Source organism: Denticeps clupeoides, unplaced genomic scaffold (genome assembly GCF_900700375.1).
Source record: "Denticeps clupeoides unplaced genomic scaffold, fDenClu1.1, whole genome shotgun sequence".
In the NCBI taxonomy this organism is placed as follows: Eukaryota; Metazoa; Chordata; class Actinopteri; order Clupeiformes; family Denticipitidae; genus Denticeps; species Denticeps clupeoides.
The window spans coordinates 31,108-56,391 of NW_021629794.1; the positions used below are offsets into that span (position 1 = coordinate 31,108).

The 25,284-nt window shown below is 48.3% G+C and overlaps 3 protein-coding genes across 3 annotated transcripts; all 3 read left to right on the plus strand.

Annotated features, from left to right (window-relative positions):
* The first annotated feature begins 299 nt into the window (after positions 1 to 299).
* On the plus strand, positions 300 to 2,981 carry LOC114774330 (beta-galactoside alpha-2,6-sialyltransferase 1-like). Its single transcript, XM_028966252.1, has 5 exons — positions 300 to 729; positions 1,389 to 1,486; positions 1,578 to 1,679; positions 1,757 to 1,931; positions 2,516 to 2,981. Exons 1-5 carry the CDS (start codon positions 300 to 302, stop codon positions 2,770 to 2,772), a joined length of 1,062 nt encoding a protein of 353 aa, XP_028822085.1. The 3' UTR covers positions 2,773 to 2,981.
* Positions 2,982 to 4,221: 1,240 nt separating this feature from the next.
* LOC114774331 (beta-galactoside alpha-2,6-sialyltransferase 1-like) lies at positions 4,222 to 8,428 on the plus strand. Its single transcript, XM_028966253.1, has 5 exons — positions 4,222 to 4,708; positions 5,614 to 5,711; positions 7,186 to 7,287; positions 7,576 to 7,750; positions 8,154 to 8,428. Exons 1-5 carry the CDS (start codon positions 4,222 to 4,224, stop codon positions 8,393 to 8,395), a joined length of 1,104 nt encoding a protein of 367 aa, XP_028822086.1. The 3' UTR covers positions 8,396 to 8,428.
* A 2,807-nt stretch (positions 8,429 to 11,235) lies between these two features.
* Positions 11,236 to 25,042, plus strand: LOC114774333 (calcium-binding protein 1-like). Its single transcript, XM_028966256.1, has 7 exons — positions 11,236 to 11,858; positions 23,194 to 23,224; positions 23,353 to 23,496; positions 23,655 to 23,764; positions 23,845 to 23,919; positions 24,007 to 24,079; positions 24,168 to 25,042. The coding sequence occupies exons 1-7, from the start codon at positions 11,292 to 11,294 to the stop codon at positions 24,191 to 24,193; spliced, it is 1,026 nt and encodes a 341-aa protein (XP_028822089.1). The 5' UTR covers positions 11,236 to 11,291; the 3' UTR covers positions 24,194 to 25,042.
* The last annotated feature ends 242 nt before the right edge of the window (positions 25,043 to 25,284 follow it).

Sequence of the window (25,284 nt, forward strand, 5' to 3'; positions counted from 1 at the left end):
ATAAACGAGGCTCAAAACCCCAGACGCTTCATACGAGAAGGACTTTTCACACGGAAATCTAGATCTGGCGCCTAACAGGAAATGACGCAGCAGCGTCTGGCGCCCTAACAGGAAGTGACGCTCCAGCCCCAACAGGAAATGACGTTGCAGCCCCAACAGGGACGAGCCTTCCAATTAGAATTAATGCGCCGCGATAAAGCGCCACCTCGTGGCGGGTTGAAGCTACTGCCTTAGATACAGACCAGAGGCCCGAGTTTGCATGAGACTTCTCTCAGGCCTTCACCTCAGGTTCTCCAGCGATGCTTTTCACGTATTTCCTCTGCGCCCTCGCCCTGTCCGTCACCATGAGCCTGTTTTTATACATGCCACACGGTGGCCTCCACACCTTCACTGACAGACACGTACCAGAGACAGACCAGCCGGCGGCCTGTCCTCCCAGGACCGGGAACGTCTCAGGGGACGTCAGAGGGAAGCCGTCCGGCTACTTTGGCGTGAGACGGATGGTGGGAGGTCGCAGTGGGAATCGGACCCGGAAGGAGATCATGTGTGCGCTGAAGAAGCAGGTCCCTCTCAGCGTCGTGAAGCTGGGAGATGGGCCGTTTTCAGGGGACGAGTGGGAGAGGAGCTTTCCTTCAAAAAGCCTGGAAGAAACCCTGGGTCCTCTGAGGAGCTGCGCTGTGGTCACGTCTGCAGGAGCTTTACTCAACTCGGGACTGGGACCGGAGATTGGTAAGCACCATGGTGCAGGTTCATCATCTTGCTGTTGGCTCTGCATCTGTTATGAAGGAGGTGAACAGGAGATCATATTTTATTCCAAACAAACCCACTTTTAGCTCTCTGGTTCTATAATAGTTCTATTATAAACATAAAGAAAACATTTAAAAAATATTCCCTGAACGTTATGGTAACATTGGCTACACAGAAACATACCAGTGGTGCCTTCATCAAGAGCCAGTGGTGGCCTAGCGGTGAAGGAAGCGGCAGAAGGTTGCCGGTTCGAATCCTGATCCGCCAAGGTGCCACTGAGGTCCCCTTTATGAAGGTCCCGTCCCCACACGCTGCTCCCCGGGCGCCTGTCATGGTGCCCACTGCTCACCAAGGGTGATGGTTAAATACAGGGGACACGTTTCACCGTGTCACCGTGTGCTGTGCTGCTGTGTATGACAATGACAATCTGCACGAGCTCATTATTTTTCTTCATTAGTAAAAATGATTGGGAGTTAAATGTAAAACCCGCACTGGAGTTCAAGTCTCTACAAATAAAAGACGTCTTTGTGGTGACCCCCTCTGAGAAAGGGTAACAGCATGGACTACACGGTGAAACGATTAACCACACGCGACCTGGACCATCAACCGCGGCAAAAACTGAACACTTTGTCCTCTTTCAGACTCCCACGATGCCGTAATCCGGTTTAATTCTGCAACAACTACTGGCTACAGCCAGGATGTAGGGAATAAAACTACAATCCGTCTGGTCAACTCCAAGGTAGAACGTTTAGAACCATGAACATTCTGTCCTGACCTTTAATTGGCCAACGTTGCCTGACGTCTTGCTGATGTTGTGTTATTGCACCAAGTTAGTGGTTCTGCAGTGGAACAAGTTCTTCAGATCTCCTGATTACAAGACGGGGACTCTGATCGTCTGGGATCCAGCTCCTTACTCGAAGAACCTGACACAAGTAAGTCCCCGTCAGATCTTTACAGAGAAACGAAAGGAACTTCACCACATATAGTTCTTCATTTTTCTTCCCCCTAGTGGTATAAGAAACCAGATTTTAAATTCTTCAAGCTCTACCAGCAGTATCGTAAACTGTTCCCAGAACAGCCCTTCTACATCCTGGGTCCAGCCTTCCACTGGAACCTCTGGGATGTGATTCAGGACAATTCCGTCCCCAATATTGTACCGAATCCTCCATCCACCGGCATGCAAGGTGAGTAAAACCTGCAGAGTCCCAGGTTCGAACCCCACTCAGTACCATCATGTCCCTGAGCAGGACACGGAACCCTGAGTGTCCCCAGGGGGGGACTGTCCCTGTAACTACTGCCTGTGAGTCGCTCTGGATAAGGGCGGCTGATGTAAAAGTGCCGTAACGGCTCATTGTATTACATGTATTCACTGTATAAAGAAAACTTCAATATTTAAGGCATTTTTGAAGTTCCCTCAAGTTCAGTTCTGTTCCTCAACTACATTTACATTTTACATTTACAGCATTTATCAGACGCCCTTACAATCAGTAGTTACAGGGACAGTCTCCCTGGAGCAATTTAGGGTTAAGTGTCTTGCTCAGGGACACAATGGTAGTAAGTGGGGTTTGAACCTGGGTCTTCTGGTTCATAGGCGAGTGTGTTATCCACTAGGCTACTACCACCCTTTAGTAGTGCGGTAGATGTACAATTACATTGGCTTCTTCTTCAGTAGATGATTCTGTCTCTTGGCTTTAGGCTCCTTTTTGACTATTTAATGGCATAATGGCCCTAGTCCAGCTTTATATTATAATAACATGTTGCTTTGTAGGCATTGCTGTGATGATGAACCTCTGTGAGAAGGTCAGCGTGTACGAGTTCCTGCCGTCGCACAGGAGGACCAGCCTCTGCCACTACTACGAGAAGCACCGCAGCTGGAGCTGTACTGTAGGAAGCTACCATCCCATGAAGTTCGAAAAGCTGCTAATCGGCCGTATTAATCAGGGAAGCGATGAGGACATTGCAGCTCTGGGGAAAGTGACGTTAAATGGACTTTCGCAGGAGAAGTGTCCTGAGAAATGTCCCTAAAGTTCTAGTCCTGTCCAGAGTCGTTCACTCTGATTTATTACGGATCATTAAAAGTTTCCACTACAATACTGATCAACCTTGAACCCTGATCGTACCGGGAAAAGTCAAACGGGACGTCATTTATCATGAATAATATTTACCTAGTTCAGCGTTAGCAGTCAGACAAAAGATTTACATTTAAATTTATAGAATTTATCAGACGCCCTTATCCAGAGAGACTTACAATCAGTATTTACAGGGACAGTCCCCCCCTGGAGACACTCAGGGTTAAGTGTCCTGCTCAGGGACACGATGGTAGTAAGTGGGGTTTGAACCTGGGTCTTCTGGTTTCTAGGAGAGTGTGTTACCCACTAGACTACCACCTACCTTCATATACTACAGATACAAGTTCGGATCTCTCAGCACTTTTCATCGCAGCTTCATTTCCTGTTTCCACTTAGTCATGAAATACATTCTGCGCAGGCAATATTGCATCTGAAAAGGAACGGAACGAGTCGGCCATGGTTTCGCCCTGGTCCAGCTGTCCTCTGCGTGGCTTTTTAAACGTTCTCCTCCTGTCCATCTGAATTTCTGAACACGTTAATCATTGACAGGAGAACCGCAGTTCCAGCTTCAGACGTGTTCTCCAGGGGGAAGTATCTTATCTGCATGTGTCATGGTGTGCATCCTCATGCAAGTTCTCCGTATGCTTTTGTAGAACTTAGAAGTTCCATATATATTTTGGAAGCCAAAGATTAAAACTATCCATTTCTAAAAAAAAAAAAAAAAATTGTGACATTGTGTCCACTTTCAAATAAATTCAGTTAATTCATAAAAGGAGGACATCCCTGTGGTCACCAGGGGGCGCCACTTTAACGGGAGTACAGATGAATTTTCACAGAGAGGTGGACAAAATATTAAAAAAAAGACAGAAGGCCATGACTGTCCAAGAAGAAACCCTGCTTTGTGGAACCTTAATTCTTTCTTAATGAGTATAAAACAGTCCTTTTGGAAATGTAAAGGAATAAGATCCTTTTACTGGCCAGTTCTGGCAGTGGGACAGAAGTCCCGCAGCATGCAGCTCTCGGTTAATATGGTTTATTTGCAGTATCTATCTACACGGCATCACGGGACGCTCATCATGCAATTTACTGCCCATAAAACCCATATTTCCCGTTGTTTTACACTCTGCTCTTCATGGCATGTGACGATAAGCGATTTCTCATCCCTGATGTGGCCTGCTAGGCCACTTTTCATTATTTGGTGTCATTTATATCCTTTTCCACCAAATGTGCCCCGTATTCTGCTACATGAACGAACTGGAACGGCATCAGAGGAGGCTTTGCGTAGAAGGTTGGTTTGCATGCATTTCCAAGCGGGCTCATCTGCCCGCGGCTGCACCGCGCCGCTCAGGCCGTAAACTTTACTGCGTGCAAGTAACTGCTGTCCAAAGGTCCTCTTCACCCGCAGATGTGCGATAAGACTCGGGAGGAGCCTCCGCTGCCCGGCGATGCGCTGGAGGAGCCTTCAACCATGCAGGGGAGCCTCCAGCGGCAGTGCTTTCTCCTGACCTTCATCCTCACCGCCGCATCCTACACGCTCTTCAACCTCAGCCGGCCCGCCGCCGGGGACTTCGAGGGACACGGCTCCCGCCAAGAGGACGCGCCGCCTGTGGACATTCGCCAGGCGGTCCGGGGGAGGCCGAGGGGATGGTTCGGCGTCCGGCCGAGGGTGAGAGGGCGCAGCGGGGAGCGGAGCCGGAAGGAGATCATGTGTGCGCTGAAGAAGCAGGTCCCTCTCAGCGTCGTGAAGCTGGGAGATGGGCCGTTTTCAGGGGACGAGTGGGAGAGGAGCTTTCCCTCAAAAAGCCTGGAGGAAACCCTGGGTCCTCTGAGGAGCTGCGCTGTGGTCACGTCTGCAGGAGCTTTACTCAACTCGGGACTGGGACCGGAGATTGGTAAGCACCATGGTGCAGGATGAAGATGAATCCCATTAAAATATCCTTTGAAATAGAACATAACGGTGTCACTTTTGGTGTGATGGTAGCATGACGGTGACGTTCTGAAGTTACAGCCGTAAACCACACGATGGACAGGAAGTGTCCGGCGTTGTCCGTTCATAAACATACGACCGTATATCCAATGCATCATGTACATTTCAAGAGCGCTGATTTAATAACAAGATGGAGAGATGGTTCTGGAAGGCGGTTATCAGAGAGCATTGTTCCACGTTCTGGTTAATGTGTAGCGGCTCTGCGAGGACACGATCAGCCCGGCGCCTGATAAGGAATCAGGGTTTTACATGTCGTGGCCACTCCGACCTCGAAACGTGGAAGTGGACGTGATGAGCAGGCCTTTTAAAGCCTGTGAACTTCACAATTCCAGGTTCTTGAAGCCCACAATTATGATCAGTACTTTAGTTTTTTTTTATGATTGCTTCAATGGTAAGATATTGCAGTGTTAATGGCCATACTGACAGATACAGACAGGAAATACAAGGATCCTGCACATCTCAATCATCACAGGTGATAAGTGGCCTTCAAGAACCTGGAAATGTTGAACTCGAGAACCTGTAGGGCCTCAAAACCTGGAATTGTGGTCCCCAGTTCCAGGTTGTCCAGGCTTTCAGGACCTTGAAGTCCATAATTTGATTCAGGGGTGCATCGTCAGCAGAGGGCAGGTGACGCACGATATATTTCACTGGAAAATCCCCAACAGCTTTTATTTTTTGGTCACAATGTGGAAGTTTTAGGTAAAATGTGAAAGAGGGGCATGAGCATAATAAAAGTTTACTTATTAGAGCCACTGACCTGGAAATGATGTTTCATTTGGATTCTTTCTTTCTTTCTTTCTTTCTTGAAAGACTCCCATGATGCCGTGCTTCGCTTTAACTCCGCAACAACGGACGGTTACAGTGTAGATGTGGGGAACAAGACCACCCTCCGCCTGGTAAACTCCAAGGTGGGATTCTCACAAATACCTTGTCGGGTTTGGACGCCCCGACTCTCTGGTGGTTTTGGAAACTAAGATGAAGCCATAAAGAAGAATGCTATACAAAAAAAACAAAAAAAACAACAGACACACAAGGGGTACATAAGTTCATAAAAACATCAAATCAAGAAATAAGAAAAAATTATTATAATGCACGCGGTAAAATAATGCAAAATAATAAAGTAACATGAAGTATCCAACCAGAACCGACATTCTACAGTAGGAACAAAAGGCCAATAAACGACAACAACTGTTTTACAGTAACGGCTGTGGGGTGTTTAGATGACGGGTCCTTGTCTTTTCCACTAATAATGTGACCTAGAAATGTAACGGATTTGGAGGCAAAATGCAACTGGAATGCAAACCAAAACTGAGACAATAATCCTTCTTCTTTTCTTCTTCTAACCCTGCCTGGGCGGTGGTGGGCCAACTCAGGGGGGTCAGATGGAGGGAGAGAGCTGTAAATACACAGATCTTAGACATAAAACCAAAGAAATCAGTCCAGGAAACAAAAAGGGCACAGCGCAAGTCGTCATCTCAATGCTATCATTTAAATCATGAAACATAATACTGCGTCATATTGGTCATTAAATGCTGTGGCTGCGGCAACGCAATAAAATAAATCCCACAATGGCAGGACAATATAAATTCTCCCAGGGAGCAGGAGGTGTGGAATGTGCAGGGAGTGTATGCGTGTATCAGTGTGTGTCAGTGTAGGTGTGCATGACCTTATTTGAAACTTCCTCCCGGACTGCGGCCGCGCCTTTTTAGGGGGTGGGGCTGACATTTACATTAACAGCATTTATCAGACGCCCTTATCCAAGAGCGACTTACAGTCAGTAGTTACAGGGACAGTCCCCCCCTGGAGACACACACACACACACCAGAGAGAGAGAGAGAGAGAGAGAGAGGGGGATAAGGTCTGCGCATGGGAGTTCTGTGCTCTCACACACACACCAGAGAGGGAGAGGTAGAAGGTCTGCCCTCTCACACACACACATACACCTTTTTTTAATCATTAAATACGTTACAGAACTAATAAGAATGTCACTTTTCCCATTTTTTTTTATTACGGTCTCAATTAAAATTTGTTGTTTTTTTTAAACATATCTTTACTCGATCTCGCCTGGGGAATAAAAAAAACAACAACTGTTCTTGCTAAGAAAGCTCGCAGATAACGAAACCGATTCTCGCACTAATGGCTCACAATTCTCCCGTTTTACGGATTTTTGGCTAAAGGTGATGGTCAAACAACACGTGAAAAGTGCAGACCCATACAATCCTCACATGATATAGTCCTGCATCTTCCGGGTCATTCTATCATATAAAAAATGCAAGATCCATAATTGAGTTGGGGCGTCCAGACTTCTGACAGGCAGTGCAAGTTGGTGAAACGCCATATTTTCCGTAAAAAAACGATTAATTTCATTCTGCTGTAATAAAGGTCGTGGTGAAGAGCTGGGACGCCTTCTCCAGTTCGCATCTCTATCAGACGGGGGTTCTGCTCGTGTGGGACCCGGCGCCTTACTCCAGAAACCTGACAGACGTGAGTACGGATCCTGGACAAGTCTCCAGCACCGATCGGCCATTACTTTATGTCAAAGGACGGAGACCCAGTGAAGCCGGTGGAGCCTTGCTTTGGAACCTTGGCGGGCCACCTACCCAAACATCCGTCATGGAAACAGTATTGGTGCTTTGGAATGGTTTGAGGAGCATCTGATGTGATGTGATGTGCCTTGCCAGGTCCGAGCTGCTTGTAATGGCTGATCGGTGTAACGGGACCCGTTTTTTTGTGTTTTCTGTGTTGCGCCCGCTTCTTCCGTCTCCGTCTTAGTGGTACAAGAAGCCAGACTTTGACTTCTTCAAGTCCTACCAGAAGTATCGGCAGCTCCATCCCGACCAGCCGTTCTACATCCTGAGCCCCTCCTATCACTGGAACCTCTGGGATGTGATTCAGGACAACACTGTTTTGAACCTGGTCTTCAACCCGCCTTCTACCGGAATGCAAGGTGGGTGGAAATCAGGCCGTAGATCCTACCGTAGAACTTCACTGGGCAGGTGCCAATTTTCAATTTTAGATTCTGTCTCTGCAGCCAGGTGACCAGGTGGAAGTTTTCAGGTGAACATTGTTCAGATGTTTACGAGGATGAGGATATGAATGAAGTTGTGGAGAAATCCTGTACTGTTCAAATCTTCAGTAACACTTGAGTTCTCCGGTACGAAACAGAACAATAGATGAGAACTTCAGCGTTAAAGCATTTTAAAAACATGTTTGTGTGTGAAAGAACGGGTTTTGTTATAGAACACGGGTTCTATAATCGATTCTACAGTTTGCAGGCATCTTTAACATGAGACCATGATGGAGAAATGTACATTTTAATGGTGGATTACTAAATGAGCTGCTTCTCCAAGGCATTGCCCTGATGATGAACCTCTGCGAGAAGGTGAACGTCTACGAGTTCCTGCCCTCGCACAGGAAGACCAGCCTGTGCCACTACTACGAGAAGCACAAGACCTACTGCACGTATGGAGGTTACCACCCGCTGACCTTCGAAAAGAGCCTCGTCAAGCGCCTCAACCAAGGCACCAGTGAAGATGTCCTCTCGTTGGGACGGGTCACGCTGAGTGGACTGTCGCAGATAACGTGTCCGTAACCGCTACTGTCTGGGTCGCGCCCGCTGCCTGAATTCCGCCTCTGAATTTGCCGGTTTTGGTTTCCCAGCCGGAGCTCCGCGGTTCTAAACAGGAATGTGAACGCATCTGTATTTATATGTATGTGACGTACGCCGTGTCCACTTTTCTCTTTCCGGCCTTCCTCTAACTTAAAAGCAAATGAATAAACGACATCCAGTCGAAAATAAAGTGAAGTGATTGTCATACACAGCAGCACAGCACACAGTGCACACAGTGATATGTGTCCTCTGCGTTTAACCCATCACCCTGAGTGAGCAGTGGGCAGCCATGACAGGCAGAAATGGACTTCATTTACATTTTCATTTCCAGACGTCCTTATCCAGAGAAGTAGTGACAGGGACAGTCCCCCCCTGGAGACACTCAGGGTTAAGTGTCACAATGGTAGTAAGTGTGGTTTGAACCTGGGTCTTCTGGTTGATAGGTGAGTGTCTTACCCCACTAGGCTACTACCACCCCGGGGACCAGGATTAGTCCATGTACAGGAATGTCAAGCTGCGCCCTTTAATAGGAGCTCCATCCATCAGGAGGTTTGAGGAGACGGTGGAGGACCCTGCAGACCTCAGCATTGTGTAGATAGAAGGCGCATCGTCCTTTGTCCAGCTGGGGAAAGACGTGATGGCGGCTGTTAGCTGGAGAAATCCCGTCCTCCGGATTAGTGCAGGGAGGACGTGAATGTCCCTCAGAGATCAGCCGAGCAGCGACTAAATGCCGGCGCCCACTTCTCCGTGACGAGGGACGAGCCTAATGAAGCGCGAGACTGTGGCCGTTTGTGAGAGACGAAGACATTTACATTTCCAGCATTTACCAGACGTCCTTATCCAGAGAGACTTACAACCAGCAGTTACAGGGACAGTCCCCCCCTGGAGACACTCAGGGTTAAGACTACCACCACCAGCCTGAAGACCCATCACTCCCTGACGGCCTCCAGCAGCCACGCCTTGGTGTTGCACTTCTGCCGCGTCTGTCTTATACGCAGTCATTCCAGCGTGAGCCTAAATTCACTATTACTGCAAGAACATCCTAGAAACACACACACACACACACACACACACACTTCCTACAAGCCATTTCCCCTCTTTTTTACATGGGCACATTCTGTCCAAGAAAGAGGTGGAGACGTCCACAGTGTAGTCTAGAGCTTCTGTCCATGTTTGGAGGCGCTGGACAGGGCAGAGTAGGTTCTAGTCCAGTGTCATGGTCAACATTACGTGTCCACCATGATGCTGCTGGTCCATTTGAAGATCCCTGAAGCTGTAGTTGTTACGGTGGTGGTGGCTGTGGTGACCCCCTGGTTCGTCTCGTCAGCAGTTCATTGACAGGGACCAGGATCCTTCTGGCGGTCCCTCCATGAGACTCTGGAGGGGGTCTGGGTGCTGAGGAGAAGAGTGGAGGGGGTGAAATGTTCAAATGCTTCATATCGTTCATATCACAACATTTCCCCCAGCTGGCGCTGGTGAAGAACGAGACCTTTCCTGCCTGCTGCATTTGTACCAAATCATGATATCATTGTGGATTAATTATGCATTTAAATCAAATTAAATACAATTATTTCGTGTAAAATTTAAATTGTATAACATTTCCTACGCTGAACAAAATGAGCGTCATGTCATCCATAAAAACAAGCATCATCAGCACCAGCAGGGATCAGCGGGGAGGAAGGATGACCGGTCATCATCGCTGGATCAGATCACAAAGTCGACAAACGAGGACACACACTGTCACTCTGCCGTGACAAAAGACGAGGCAGCACTTCTAAACATCTTACGTCAAGGATGGGACCGTCTAAAACAGTCCTGATTCAAAAGTGAAGTTCATCTTCACTGGTGGTGCTAGTGGCCTAGTGGGTAACACACTCGCATATGAACCAGAAGACCTGGATTCAAACCCCACTTAGTACCATCGTGTCCCTGAGCAGGACACTTAACCCTGAGTGTCTCCAGGGGGGACCGTCCCTGTAACTACTGACTATATGAACCAGAAGACCCAGGTTCAAACCCCACTTACTACCATCGTGTCCCTGAGCAGGACACTTAACCCTGAGTGTCTCCAGGGGGGGGACTGTCCCTGTAAATACTGACTGTAAGTCGCTCTGGATAAGGACGTCTGGTAAATGCCGTAAATGTAAATGTCCGTCTCTAATGAAACTAATGAATGATCAAAACAGACTCATAATACAGAGAAGGAGGAGACGACATGTTCTGCTGCAGGTACATGAATATTTGCTCAGTGTTTGACATGCAGGGTTTTTATTTTGTGCTCCCAGCTCTGGTTTTGCACAGTTTATTGTAGGAGTAAATATCTGGGTGGAGTAAGTGTCTCAGTGTGGAGTAAATATGTCAGGAGGGAGTAAATGTCTCAGGAGGGAGTAAATATCTCAGGGTGGAGTAAATATCTCTGTGTGGAGTAAATGTCTCAGGGTGGAGTAAATATGTCAGGAGGGAGTAAATGTCTCAGGAGGGAGTAAATATCTCAGGGTGGAGTAAATATCTCTGTGTGGAGTAAATGTCTCAGGAGGGTGGAGTAAATGTCTCAGGGTGGAGTAAATATGTCAGGAGGGAGTAAATGTCTCAGGAGGGAGTAAATATCTCAGGGTGGAGTAAATATCTCTGTGTGGAGTAAATGTCTCAGGAGGGTGGAGTAAATGTCTCAGGGTGGAGTAAATATGTCAGGAGGGAGTAAATGTCTCAGGAGGGAGTAAATATCTCAGGGTGGAGTAAATATCTCTGTGTGGAGTAAATGTCTCAGGAGGGTGGAGTAAATGTCTCAGGGTGGAGTAAATGTCTCAGGGTGGAGTAAATGTCTCAGGAGCGTGGAGTAAATGTCTCAGGGTGGAGTAAATATCTCTGGTTGGAGTAAATGTCTCAGGGTGGAGTAAATGTCTCAGGAGGGTGGAGTCATGTCCACATTCTATATATCTATTCTGAAGACGTTAGCGTGGTCTCCCTCCGCGATCCGCTGGCGAGCAGAACCTTCTCGGCAGGAGGTGGAGCAGGTGGAGCGATGAGCTTCTCCTTCCCGAACAGCGACTCCACCACCTCCCTGCTGAGATGTTCGGCGGCGGCGAGCCGGCGGTCCGCGTTCGGCCCGGGTCCCGGGGAAAGCGACGCCAGCTCCCGCAGACCGCTGTGCCGCCCGGCGCCGGAGGACGGAGGTACGAGCCGGAGGCGGGAGGAGGAGAACCGCGGGGAGAGGCAGCGGCGACACCCGCACCACCGCCACCACCACCATCATCGCCACCATCACCACCACCATCACCACCAGGACCAGCCCGACCACAGACGCTCTCTACCCGCCCCGGTTCTCTCGCTGGACCCCCGGCGCCCGAGTTCCTCCACCGGCGGCGAGGTGTCGTCGTCCCCGCTGCCCGCGTCCTCGGAATCGGACTTCAACCCGCGGCCCATCCTGAAGTCCGTGTTCGGACAGGTAAGACCTGGAGCTTGCAGAACGTTACAGGTGGGCAGCAGACATCTCCACCTCCTCCACGTTCTCCATCACTAGTCCTTTACGTGCACCTCCCAAAGCAGACCTCCAGCAGATCCAGGGTGGATGATGGGGTTACTGTCCCAGGATGAAATGGAGGAGCTTCTTCTGAAACCTGAATGTGTTGATGTCCAGAAACAGGGTGCTAAACTGAAGGCAAAATATTACAATGTTACATGTGACTGTGACATTAAAAGGTTAAAAATTACAGAATATCTTTACTGTGTTCAAATCCATCCTGGTTGGTTCAGATTGTGAAGTTGTGTCAGATGTAATTGTGCGTGTTAGTTGTACAGTACCGGCCTGTGGTTTGGAGACACCTTCTCATTCAACGTGTCTTCTTCATCTTCATATTTTCTCACTGAGGCATCAAAACTATGAATGAACACATGTGGAGTTCTGTACTTAACAAAAAGTGGAGACCTGGTCTCCACAGTCACCGGACCTGAACCCAGTCCAGATGGTTTGGGGTGAGCTAAACACCTCTGGGAACTCCTTCAAGACTGTTGGAGAACCAACTTATTTCACCTTTTTTGTGAAGTACAGAACTCCACGTGTGTTCATTTTGTCGTAGTTTCGGTTGTAGTCGTTTCGGTCGTGTGTAGTCGTGTTTGTTAGTCGTAGTTGCGGTTGTTTTGGTTGCAGTCGTGTGGAGATCCTCTCAGGATGGTGTAAAATGTGAGCCGTGGTCCTGATCCTGCAGGTCGTAATTGCTTCTCACTTATTAACCGCGTATTTGCATATTCGCGCATATTTTCATCAGATAATACACAACAACGTCCCTGTGGGACTGGAAACGTCATGAAACCCACAATGGAACAAATCCTACGCCTACAGTTAACCAAGTAAAAGAAAATCTTTCACGCTTCCTTTCTGTTCCATTTCATTTAATTCTCTGTTATGTGTGTGTGTGTGTGTTTCCTGTGTGAAAGGTCCTCATTAAGGGTGAAACACACACACACACACACACACACACACAGTGAGGGAAGAGGGCGACAGGATGGAATCCGGCCACCGGCATTAATTCCGGAGGGGGAAGAATGTCCCCGGGCTCCTGAATGGAAGTGTCCCGGGCCTGTGTGTGTGTGCACCCCCGTTGTGTCCTGCTGCTGCGCTGAGGTCCTTCTGGTCCGTCTCGGGTCTTCTAAACGGACCCTGAACGCGCCTTTATTTACACGAGACGCAGCGTGAAAACGTTTTCGGGGTTTATGGGGCGCGCGACTCCTGCAGCTGTGTTTACACGTGTTGTCATGTGTTAGTGCGTTCATGCTTGTGTGTGTGTGTGTGTGTGTTGACCTTGTAGGGAGTTGTGCGGATTATTTATTAAGGAGTAAATGATGACGCCGCCGCCCCGACTGAGTCTGTTATTCCCGTAGTAAACATTTATAAACCATTACCACCAATTATTATTCTTATTCCGCTCGGTCAGTAATAAATAGCAGCAGTTTGAATGCATATATGTACGTGTGTGTGTGTGTGTACATGTGTGTGTGTGTGTGTGTTTATTTACGTGTGTGTGTGTGTTTATGTACATGTGTGTGTGTACGTGTATGTGTATATGTGTGTGTGTGTGTACGTGTGTGTGTGTGTTTATGTACGTGTGTGTGTGTACGTGTATGTGTATATGTGTGTGTACGTGTGTGTATATATGTGTGTGTGTGTGTGTGTTTATTTACGTGTGTGTGTGTGTTTATGTACGTGTGTGTGTGTGTGTTTATGTATGTGTGTGTGTGTACGTGTATGTGTGTGTGTGTGTGTGTGTACGTGTGTGTGTGTGTTTATGTACGTGTGTGTGTGTACGTGTATGTGTATATTTGTGTGTGTGTGTGTATGTGTGTGTATATATGTGTGTGTGTGTGTGTGTTTATTTACGTGTGTGTGTGTGTTTATGTACGTGTGTGTGTGTACGTGTATGTGTATATGTGTGTGTGTGTGTGTGTACGTGTGTGTATATATGTGTGTGTGTGTGTGTGTACGTGTATGTGTATATGTACGTGTGTGTGTGTACGTGTGTGTGTGTGTTTATGTACGTGTGTGTGTGTGTACGTGTATGTGTATATGTGTGTGTGTGTGTGTACGTGTGTGTATATATGTGTGTGTGTGTGTGTGTACGTGTATGTGTATATGTGTGTGTGTGTGTGTGTGTGTACGTGTATGTGTATATGTACGTGTGTGTGTGTACGTGTGTGTGTGTGTTTATGTACGTGTGTGTGTGTGTACGTGTATGTGTATATGTGTGTGTGTGTGTGTACGTGTGTGTATATATGTGTGTGTGTGTGTGTGTGTGCTATGCCTGTTTAACAGTCCACCAGTACAAGAGTTCGCCGTGAATGAGACGCTCCGCCTGAAACTGTGAGAGGAGAGCGAGGGAGCGAAGGAGAGAGAGAGAGAGAGAGAGAGAGAGAGAGAGAGACCAGGATAGTTGGCAAATGAACAAGTAATCACAGCTTTCTTTCACACTCCTCATGACATATGCCATGACATATTGTCACACACACGTACACACACACACACACACACACACACACTTTCCCTCTTCTGGTCTCAGCCTTTGACTGCTCACATTTAATGGGTTGGCCACCTTCTCCTTCGCTCCTCTGTCACTTTTTCCAGGGTCTCCATGGCGATCCAGCAGCTTGTCCTTCATCCGAACTCGCAGAGGTCAACATAGCATATTAGAAATAACACACACACGCACACACACACAGGCTTCATCGGTAATTGGAAACCGTGTGACGTCTCCGATGGAGAATGTCTCCGTGAAGGTAAGCTGATGTCTGGACTTCCTGTAACTCCACGACTCACATTCTGCACATTCTCCGCGCCGCGCCGCGCTCCCAGGCTGCTTCGCCTCTTTTGGAATCGTCTTTTTCGGCTTGTGAGAATTACGGCGTCGTTACACGCCACCGTCACATACGTCACAGAGGGGAATTTAACTGTCAGACATGGTTGGGATCATTTCCAGGTGGAGGACGGACATTTTCATCTCGTGGTCATCTGATGGCCCAGAATCCAAGGCAGTTCCGTAAAGGGATTTCGGGGTTCTAGTTCCTGTACAACTGTAGAATATTATTTGTGGCATTTTTGGGGCCTTGGACCTGGTCCTCGTAATTCCGGCGATTGTTTGGTAGTTTGGTGGACTTGCAGAACGGAGACGGGACCGCTGGGGCCAACAGCATTGCTGCCGCAGGAATTCGTGGCCTGTTTTACATTTCGCGTCTGATAAATTATGAATCGCAAGATGACTGTGACGCGAATAAAACCCGTCTGCGCCCGCCAGTCCAACGATGTCCCTGAAATATTAAAAACCGGAGCCGGAGGGACCGGCCAGCGGACGCCATTCAAAAGCGGGCACGACAGAACCTGATTTGAAAGATGTGATGCTCTGTGTAAATATGACATTTGGGCTGATGGTGGGCCGGAGCGGGAGATCATCACAGCCGCTGAACCTGATTGGTCAGCCAGCACGATGAAGAGCCTGCTGTGACATGCTGTGACAGCGCGTGACACGTTCTGTTGCCTGAAGGGCCCCGATTGGTCCTCGTCACAAATACGATCCTCAGGGCTCGACTTCTCATCTTCAATTACGGCGCCGCGTGACGTTTACTTTGTTTTTTTCTTTCTTCTTTAATAACCTGCTGACTGGACTTCATAGTGTTTGTGTGCGTGTGTGTGTGTACGTGTGTGTGTGGGTGTGTGTATATGTGTGTGTGTGTACGTGTGTGTGTTTGTGTGTGTGTGCGTGTATGTGTGTGTGTATATGAAAGTGAAAGTGAAAGTGAAGTGATTGTCACACGTGATACACAGCAGCACAGCACACAGTGCACACAGTGAAATTTGTCCTCTGCATTTAACCCATCACCCTGAGTGAGCAGTGGGCAGCCATGACAAGCGCCCGGGGAGCAGTGTGTGGGGACGGTGCTTTGCTCAGTGGCACCTCAGTGGTACCTTAGCAGATCGGGATTCGAACCAGCAACCTTCTGATTACGGGGCAACTTCCTTAACCGCTAGGCCACCACTGCCCCACACACACACACACATATGTGTGTGTATGTGCGTGTATGTGTGTGTGTGCGTGCGTGTGTGTTTGTATGTGTGTGTGTATATGTGTGTGTGTGCGTGTGTGTGTTTGTTTGTGTGTATGTGTACGTGTGTGTGGGTGTGTACGTGTGTGTGTTTGTGTGTGTGTGTGTGCGCGTGCGTGTGTGTTTGTATGTGTGTGTGTATATGTGTGTGTGCGTGTGTTTGTATGTGTGTGTGTATATGTGTGTGTGTGCGTGTGTTTGTATGTGTGTGTGTGTGTGGTGTGTGTGTGTGTGTGTTTGTATGTGTGTGTATATGTGTGTGTGTGCGTGTGTGTGTATATGTGTGTGTGTGTACGTGTGTATATGTGTGTGTGTGTGTGTGTGCGTGTGTGTGTGTTTGTATGTGTGTGTGTGCGTGTGTGTGTTTGTATGTGTGTGTGTATATGTGTGTGTGTGTGTGTATGTGTGTGTGTGTGTGCGTGTGTGTGTTGGATGTGTGTGTGTGTATAGTGTGTGTGTGTGTGTGTACGTGTGTGTGTGTTTGTGTGTGTGTATATATGTGTGTGTGTGTATGTGTGTGTATATGTGTGTGTGTGTGTGCGTGTGTGTGTGTTTGTATGTGTGTGTGTATATGTGTGTGTGTGCGTGTGTGTGTGTGTATATGTGTGTGTGTGCGTGTGTGTGTGTTTGTATGTGTGTGTGTATATGTGTGTGTGTGCGTGTGTGTGTGTGTATATGTGTGTGTGTGTGTTTACTGTTCCCTTGACAGTGTGTAGGTCCTAAGTGCCAGTCTACACAATGCGCTCTGTAAACTGTTATGATGGATGAACGGAACATTTTTTTTTTTAATTCATGCGGACGATCTTCCTCCCCGCCCCACTGTCCCTGCTCGTAACTCTCCGTCCCCGGGTCCATGCGTCCCCTGCAGAAAGTCGGCGTTGTGGACGGAGGTCTGTCCGGCGTGCAAGGATCCCGGGTGTAGAATGTTGGGGCGCGCGGGTTGTTTTCCATTCTAAGCGTTAAGAGAATAAAATTCTAAAGCACAGGAAGTGAGTTTACTGGAACCTTTACAACGCGTAGTAAATGGCCTTGACCTGAGCAACTCTCAGTAAGACGTCGCAGGGACAGTCCCCCCCCCGGTGAGAGTCATACTCCAGTAATGTGCGGACAGGAGGGCTGAACCAAGCATGATCTGAGGTCACGTCCGTCCCCAGACAGGTCCAGGGGACAGAGGAATGAAGCCAATGCGGGAATGGAGGTGAGAACGTGGTCAGACTGCGTACAACGGAGCCGTAACCGGGCCTAAAGGGCTTTGACGAGTGCTGGAACACGACGGAAACCGTCTGGCCTCCGTTTCAGCCTGACCGCGATGGCCGGGAACTGAAAAAACAATGAACATGTAAAAAAAAAAAAGATAATAATTTTTCAACATGCAAAACACTTTTACCAAATTCGCACGCAGCGAAGCAGACGGAAAGGAGCGGTACTATAGGCCGCAGGTTCGCGTTTGCCACGAGCTCGATCCGACATTTCCAAGTTGCACGTTCATTATGCTAATTCGCTCTCAAGCAGCCTTGTGAACGTGAGATGGCCGCGGCGGGCGATGCCGGTTCCGCCGTGCAGGACAAGATTGGGTTCGGGGCGCCAGAGTGGTGCATTAATCAGACCAGTAATTTGTTGCCGTGACAACCGTGCTACCAGTCAAGGGCCCGTCGAGGTGGACGGTGCAGCCGACTGTTCATCCCCGCCCTTCAGCCCTCGCTCAGATGGATTAAAGAAGACGTGGCCGCTGCTCAGAGGTCACGACCCCCCAAAAGCTGACTGAGGGCTCGCCGCTGGCCATTTCGTTAACCCCCCTGTCATCACCCCAGAATGATGAGGGATGAGCACTGTGTGTGGTGGGTGGGGCGGGAAGAGGAGGACCTTTCAGCTTCATGTGTTTGCTGGTTTAGCTCCTTACATTTACATTTACAGCGTTTACCAGACGCCCTTATCCAGAGCGACTTACAGTCAGTAGTTACAGGGACAGTCCCCCCCTGGAGACACTCAGGTTTCAGTGTCTTGCTCAGGGACACGATGGTAGTAATTGGGGTTTGAACCTGGGTCTTCTGCAAGGTTATTATAGTTAACGAAAACGAACGATAAAACTAAAACTAGAATTGAAAAAGCATTTTCGTTAACTGACATAAAGAGTTAAAAAAAAAAAAAAACTAACTGAAACGGTGGTGTGCATACTTAAACGAACTAATATTATAGCAAAAACGTCCTTCGTTTTCGTCTTTGTAATAAGAATTAAAATCTATTTACTTCACGCTGCCAGTTTTAAGCCAGGTTTTTGACCATTATGGTAACACGTGGTCTGTGACGTCACGTGTCCATAGTCTGTCCGTGACGCCGCCGGCTAGCGTGATGGCTGCAGCGGAAGTCGGAAGAAAGCGGAAGAAAGTCCTATTTGGGATTTCTTTGATTGTGACAGTGGCAAAAATAAAAGTAAGTGCCTTGTTGTAGAAGCAGGTGATACAATATGTGGAATACTTCTCAAGGGGAAAAACCCCACGAATCTGAAAGTCCATTTGAAAAGCTCACACAAAAAGGCGAACCAAGAGTACCTGAACAAGCTAGCCTCTCGCCCGCCCTCCCCCGAAAGAGAAGCGGTAGCCAGGCCAGGTAACATGGGAAAGGAACGTGATACTACAGCATCCATAATGGACCAAGTAGCTGCCTGCTAGTAAATACGCAGGAACACCACAAATGAGAAGAAGCGTTGGTAAATCTGTTTATTAAGACTGGAATGTCTACACGACTGTGTGGCTCGATTACCTTCAAAAAGTTCACCACTTCACTCGAACCAAAATTCAAAACACCCGGAGCTGCAAGAGTCAATAACCTTATCGGAGCTAAGATGGATAAGGCTATTCTGGTGATTTTGATTCATGCACCTGACAAATATCCTAATTTACAAAAAAAAAAAAACTAAAACTAACACTGTAACTAATAAAAACTAAACTAAAACTAAGCAATTTCAAAATATCAAAACTAATAAAAACTAGTAAATCTGCCTCTAAAAACTAATTAAAACTAACTGAATTTGAAAAAAAAAATCTAAACGAAATAAAAACTAAAACTAATGAAAAATCCAAAACTATTATTACTATGGTCTTCTGGTTCGCAGGTGGGTGTCTTACCCACTAGGCTACCAGCACCCGTCACCACCTGCTGCCGAACACACAGCTGTATTCACATCTTTATGTGCGTATAAAGTATGTACGACCATACGGTCATTTCTTATACATTCTCTTGTAAGATCACATCATATTCACTTTGGTTCCTTATTGCCTTTTATCAACATTTTGAAAGTGAAGTGATTGTGAGACACTGCAGCACGGCACACGGTGACACGTGTCCTCTGTATTTAACCATCGCCCTTGGTGAGCAGTGGGCACCATGACAAGCGCCCGGGGAGCAGCGTGTGGGGACGGGACCTTCATCAAGGGGACCTCGGTGGCACCTTCTGATTACGGGTCCACTTCCGTACCTGCTAGGCCACCACTATGCCTGCAACAATAAAGTGCATAATAACAATATAGTTAAGTGCATAACAAGAAATTTCACTTGCATTCTATTTTGTGGTTGTGTATTTGCATCTTGCATCCGCCTGACATCGTGAGAGTCGGAGAGACCTTGAGTGCTGACCTCAGCACCTGAAGAGACAGGACAGGACAGTCTGAATGTCCCTCTGGAGAACTGCCACGGTGCTGCCGAACTGACTGTGACCAGACGTGCTGGAGTGGAGACGTGCTGTGATGAAAGCCTGTCCCGCTGGGACCTTATTTATTAAGTCAGCTGATTTAAACACAATTTACAGTAAATTAATTAAGGCTGTCAGCTGTATGGAGGGCTATTAATACCAAAACTAAATACATCACTAAAATAATACATAATAAAATGTCATGGGGAAATCATTCGTTCTGCATGACAGTAAAAACTGAAAATAATATTGAAATATTTCCCAATCTTTTAAAAATGTGTGCTCATTCAGGGCATCAGATTTGTCTCTGTCACTGTTCCCTGATCTTGGTCCTTTCCAACATGGAGCTACTACGGGTGGGCAGCAGAGCTGCTAAGATGCGGAGCCTGAATATGTAGTGGGTGAAGCGGAGCAATTTATGAAGGTAGTTGGAGTTATTTCTGCATTTTACCAATATGGCAGAACGCATGAATGGCAGCGCGACGTGGGACACGACACAAGCAAGATGAGTGTTAGTTCTAAATATTTAATTCATTAGTAATAACTTATTAGTAATAAGTAATAACATGTAATTAATAATTCATGGCACATTTTATTATTTTATTGTTGATGTATTTTTTTAATTTTGCCACTCATAGCACTCCATACAAATGATTCCTTACCTTTGTCAATAGTGTGATTAATTAGTTAATTTACATGTATTACAATCCAGAGCTTTCATGTTCCCATCAATGAAGTTCTGGTTCTGGTTATCAGTTCTGGTTCTGGGATCCAGTGGAGGTAACGTAGCAGTGTGGTGGTGTGGAGAAGTTGGGAAGGTGCTGCTGGGTTCTGTATTAGTTGTAGAGGCCTGATGGAGCAGATTCTGGGATCCAGTGGAGGTAACGTAGCAGTGTGGAGGTGTGGAGAAGTTGGGAAGGTGCTGCTGGGTTCTGTATTAGTTGTAGGGGCCGGATGGAGCAGATTCTGGGATCCAGTGGACGTAACGTAGCAGTGTGGAGGTGTGGAGAAGTTGGGAAGGTGCTGCTGGGTTCTGTATTTGTTGCAGAGGTCTGATGGAGCAGATTCTGGGATTTTGGGATCCAGTGGAGGTAACGTAGCAGTGTGGTGGTGTGGAGAAGTTGGGAAGGTGCTGCTGTGTTCTGTATTAGTTGTAGAGGCCTGATGGAGCAGATTTTGGGATCCAGTGGAGGTAACGTAGCAGTGTGGAGGTGTGGAGAAGTTGGGAAGGTGCTGCTGGGTTCTGTATTTGTTGCAGAGGTCTGATGGAGCAGATTCTGGGATTTTGGGATCCAGTGGAGGTAATGTAGCAGTGTGGTGGTGTGGAGAAGTTGGGAAGGTGCTGCTGGGTTCTGTATTAGTTGTAGAGGCCGGATGGAGCAGATTCTAGGATCCAGTGGAGGTAACGTAGCAGTGTGGTGGTGTGGAGAAGTTGGGAAGGTGCTGCTGGGTTCTGTATTAGTTGTAGAGGCCTGATGGAGCAGATTCTGGGATCCAGTGGAGGTAACGTAGCAGTGTGGAGGTGTGGAGAAGTTGGGAAGGTGCTGCTGGGTTCTGTATTAGTTGTAGGGGCCGGATGGAGCAGATTCTGGGATCCAGTGGACGTAACGTAGCAGTGTGGAGGTGTGGAGAAGTTGGGAAGGTGCTGCTGGGTTCTGTATTTGTTGCAGAGGTCTGATGGAGCAGATTCTGGGATTTTGGGATCCAGTGGAGGTAACGTAGCAGTGTGGTGGTGTGGAGAAGTTGGGAAGGTGCTGCTGGGTTCTGTATTTGTTGCAGAGGTCTGATGGAGCAGATTCTGGGATTTTGGGATCCAGTGGAGGTAACGTAGCAGTGTGGTGGTGTGGAGAAGTTGGGAAGGTGCTGCTGTGTTCTGTATTAGTTGTAGAGGCCTGATGGAGCAGATTCTGGGATCCAGTGGAGGGAACGTAGCAGTGTGGTGGTGTGGAGAAGTTGGGAAGGTGCTGCTGAGTTCTGTATTAGTTGTAGAGGCCTGATGGAGCAGATTCTGGGATCCAGTGGAGGTAACGTAGCAGTGTGGAGGTGTGGAGAAGTTGGGAAGGTGCTGCTGGGTTCTGTATTAGTTGTAGAGGCCTGATGGAGCAGATTCTGGGATCCAGTAGAGGTAACGTAGCAGTGTGGAGGTGTGGAGAAGTTGGGAAGGTGCTGCTGGGTTCTGTATTTGTTGCAGAGGTCTGATGGAGCAGATTCTGGGATTTTGGGATCCAGTGGAGGTAATGTAGCAGTGTGGTGGTGTGGAGAAGTTGGGAAGGTGCTGCTGGGTTCTGTATTAGTTGTAGAGGCCGGATGGAGCAGATTCTGGGATCCAGTGGAGGTAACGTAGCAGTGTGGTGGTGTGGAGAAGTTGGGAAGGTGCTGCTGGGTTCTGTATTAGTTGTAGAGGCATGATGGAGCAGATTCTGGGATCCAGTGGAGGGAACGTAGCAGTGTGGAGGTGTGGTTCTGCTGCTGGGTTCTGTATGAGCTTCCGACGCCGTTTCCGACATTTAAAACTTAACGTGTACATTTCTCCAAATGTTAAATTAATACAAGCGTTATATCCAGTTCTAACAGATAACTGATCTAACTCTGAGCTACTGCAGGGCCCGCGGTGGAGAAGTGGGGTGGTGCGCTGCTGCGGTAACGTGGGAAAAGCATGTGGCACCTGATGAGGTCCAGAAACCAGACGGAGCTAAACCCCGGTGAGGGATTTTAGTTTTTGGAACCAGAATTATTCATCTCTGCTTGTTTGTGTGACCTCAACATTACAGCCACGAGGCCATTTTTACTTTTATAAAAATTCATCTCTCTGTGGTGGGCTGGTTGTGCACGAATCCCTGCAGCACAGCACGTGGTGGCACCACGAATTGTTGGGAATATAAGGAAGCGGAGCCGTGGTCAGAAGGTTGTCGTGTCACCCGCGCGCCGAATGCTGCGTTTCTCCACCTTGGTGGGCAGTGGGCACCATGACAGGTGCCCGGGGAGCAGCGTGTGGGGACAGGACCTTCATCACGGGGACCTCAGTGGCACCTGATGACAACACTCGCCTCTGAACCAGAAGCCCATGAAATGGAACCGCCGAATCCAGTTTGTCCCGGTGCAGGAGGAAGCAGAGCGATGGACAGTCAGGCATTAAAAGCAGATGAGGGCGTGACAGTGCCGGGGTCGGGTGTGTGACGTCAGTGATGACAGTGTTTACGCTCCTGTCTGCTCCGTGCGGTTAACCCTGAGGCTTCTGGGATCCGTCTTCTTTCCCCCCTTCCATTCCTTTAAAGGTGCTCGTCATTGTCCTAGTCGCTCACATTCGTTTCTGGAATCTGTTCGTGACCAATGACACCAGACCTGAGACACACCGTTAAATCCAGAGGAGGAGCCCCGCCCGCCCGCCCCCCACGAAAAAAAACCCCGTATAAATCCACACGGAAGGCCGTCTGTGAGACGCGGCACTGCAGCACTTCTTTTCTTCATCTTCACCTTCTGTCCCTTCTTCTTCTCGTTCCTCCAGGACCGGGAGCTGAGGCCGGAGGAAATCGATGGTGAGTTCCTGCTAGTGGTCCCTGAGCAGGACACTTGACCCTGAGTGTCTCCAGGGGGACCGTCCCCCTGGCCCTACTAATGCCGTGAATGTACATGGTGCTGAATCGTCTCCTCTCGACGTATTTAGAGTTGCGAGAAGCCTTCAGGGAGTTTGATAAGGACAAGGACGGCTTCATCGGCTGCAAGGACCTGGGCAACTGCATGAGGACCATGGGCTACATGCCGACAGAGATGGAGCTGATCGAACTGAGCCAGCAGATCAACATGAATCGTGAGTGAGAACGTTCCTACACTGCTGGGATGGATCCAGCAGGTCCAGGATGGAAAGATCTCCCGGTCCTATTTTCACTCATTCACGATTTTCACTTATAATTTAAACCGAGAGAAATATGACAAAAACTGTCTGTCGTCTGTCTGTCCTTCGGTCAGTGGGCGGCCACGTGGACTTTGACGACTTCGTGGAGCTCATGGGTCCCAAGCTGCTGGCTGAGACGGCGGACATGATCGGGGTGAAGGAGCTCAGGGACGCCTTTAAAGAGGTGACCGAGCTACTGCGGCCGCTACGCCTGCTAAAGCCGGGCGCCTGTCTCATTCTGTCTCGTCCCTGTCTCCTCGGCAGTTCGATACCAACGGAGACGGTGAGATCAGCACGGCGGAGCTCAGGGAGGCCATGAGGAAGCTCCTCGGGCAGCAGGTGAGATGCCTTCACGTTTTCCCTGAACGTACAGACATGAAGTCCACTGACGTTATATTATTAGCACTCACGGTTCTCCTCGTCTAGGTTGGTCACAGGGACCTAGAGGATATTTTACGAGACATCGATCTGAACGGGGACGGGAGAGTAGACTTTGAGGGTGAGCCATGATGCTTCCGCAGTCAAATTTGTATTATGGTTTGGACAAGAGTTGACTGTTTTCTCACCGTGGTCGCGTCCCTTTCCAGAGTTTGTCCGCATGATGTCTCGCTGAAACGACACTCCTGCTCCCGAGGCTAGAGGCCACATTACATTCTCCTGACTCTGAGCCGACCGTCCTGAGGATGCGAACTGGAACCCTGCAGGGACGAAGAACCCAGTTGCTCTTCACCGCTCTTCCCCAACAATCTCCACCTGCCATTCGTAGCACTTTTCTGACCCACCAAAAACCACCTGTCCTCTCTGTGCTCGTGCGAGACGGAGAAAATGGTGTTTCCCAAGGCAATATGACGTCCTGTGAGATGTTCCTTCTTCTCCGTGTATATGTGTGTGGTAGAGTCCTTGTCTGTTGACCTACTCTGTGACTTGTATTGATGGTGCGTAATAGGAAGTAGGAAGTGCAGCAGAAAGAAGACCCCCCCATGTGGCATGTAGGTTCTTCACCATACGTGGACTGATCTTTGGCCTTCCCGTGTTCTAGAATGCGGTTTACAACCGCCGTGCGTGTGATCTGATCACACGATGTCCTGGCCTGGTACTGTATCTCCTCCCCGACCCTGGACGGTGTACTCCCCACTGTTAACCGCGCCTGTGTTCCGTGCGTTTTCGTGTACAGTGTTTGCCGTTGGCGTCTTTTTTAAAATTGTCATTTGCATGCCAAACCATGACGCTCATTTGCACTCGTGTAAAACAGTAGACTCCGAGTCTTGAAGACAGTTCGTTGTACATAATATTGTGTGTGTCTTTAAATCCGCCCACTGGCGTGGTGTATAACACGAACAGAACATTTTCTATGGATGGAACAGTTGTCATGGCAACAGTCTCCTGTTGGGACAGCTTCTGAACTTCTTCTCTTTTTGTAATAGGCTACGATATGGCCGCCATTAAAACCCCCTGAAAGTTGCTGCTTTTGTTGGCACTGAACAAACACAGTTTTATTTTAGGGTGAAGCAAGGGGGATATTTCACTGGAGCCACATTCCCATAACACCATTAAATAAAAATGAACACCGAAGTCCTCAGGTGTCAGGTGATGGCCCAACGATCACGTCTGTGGACACTCGTGCCGCCAGGGAGAATGGACACGGGATGGATGGATTTTTAATCGTCCGTATATACCGATGACAAGGGCGCGACCTCAGGAAAG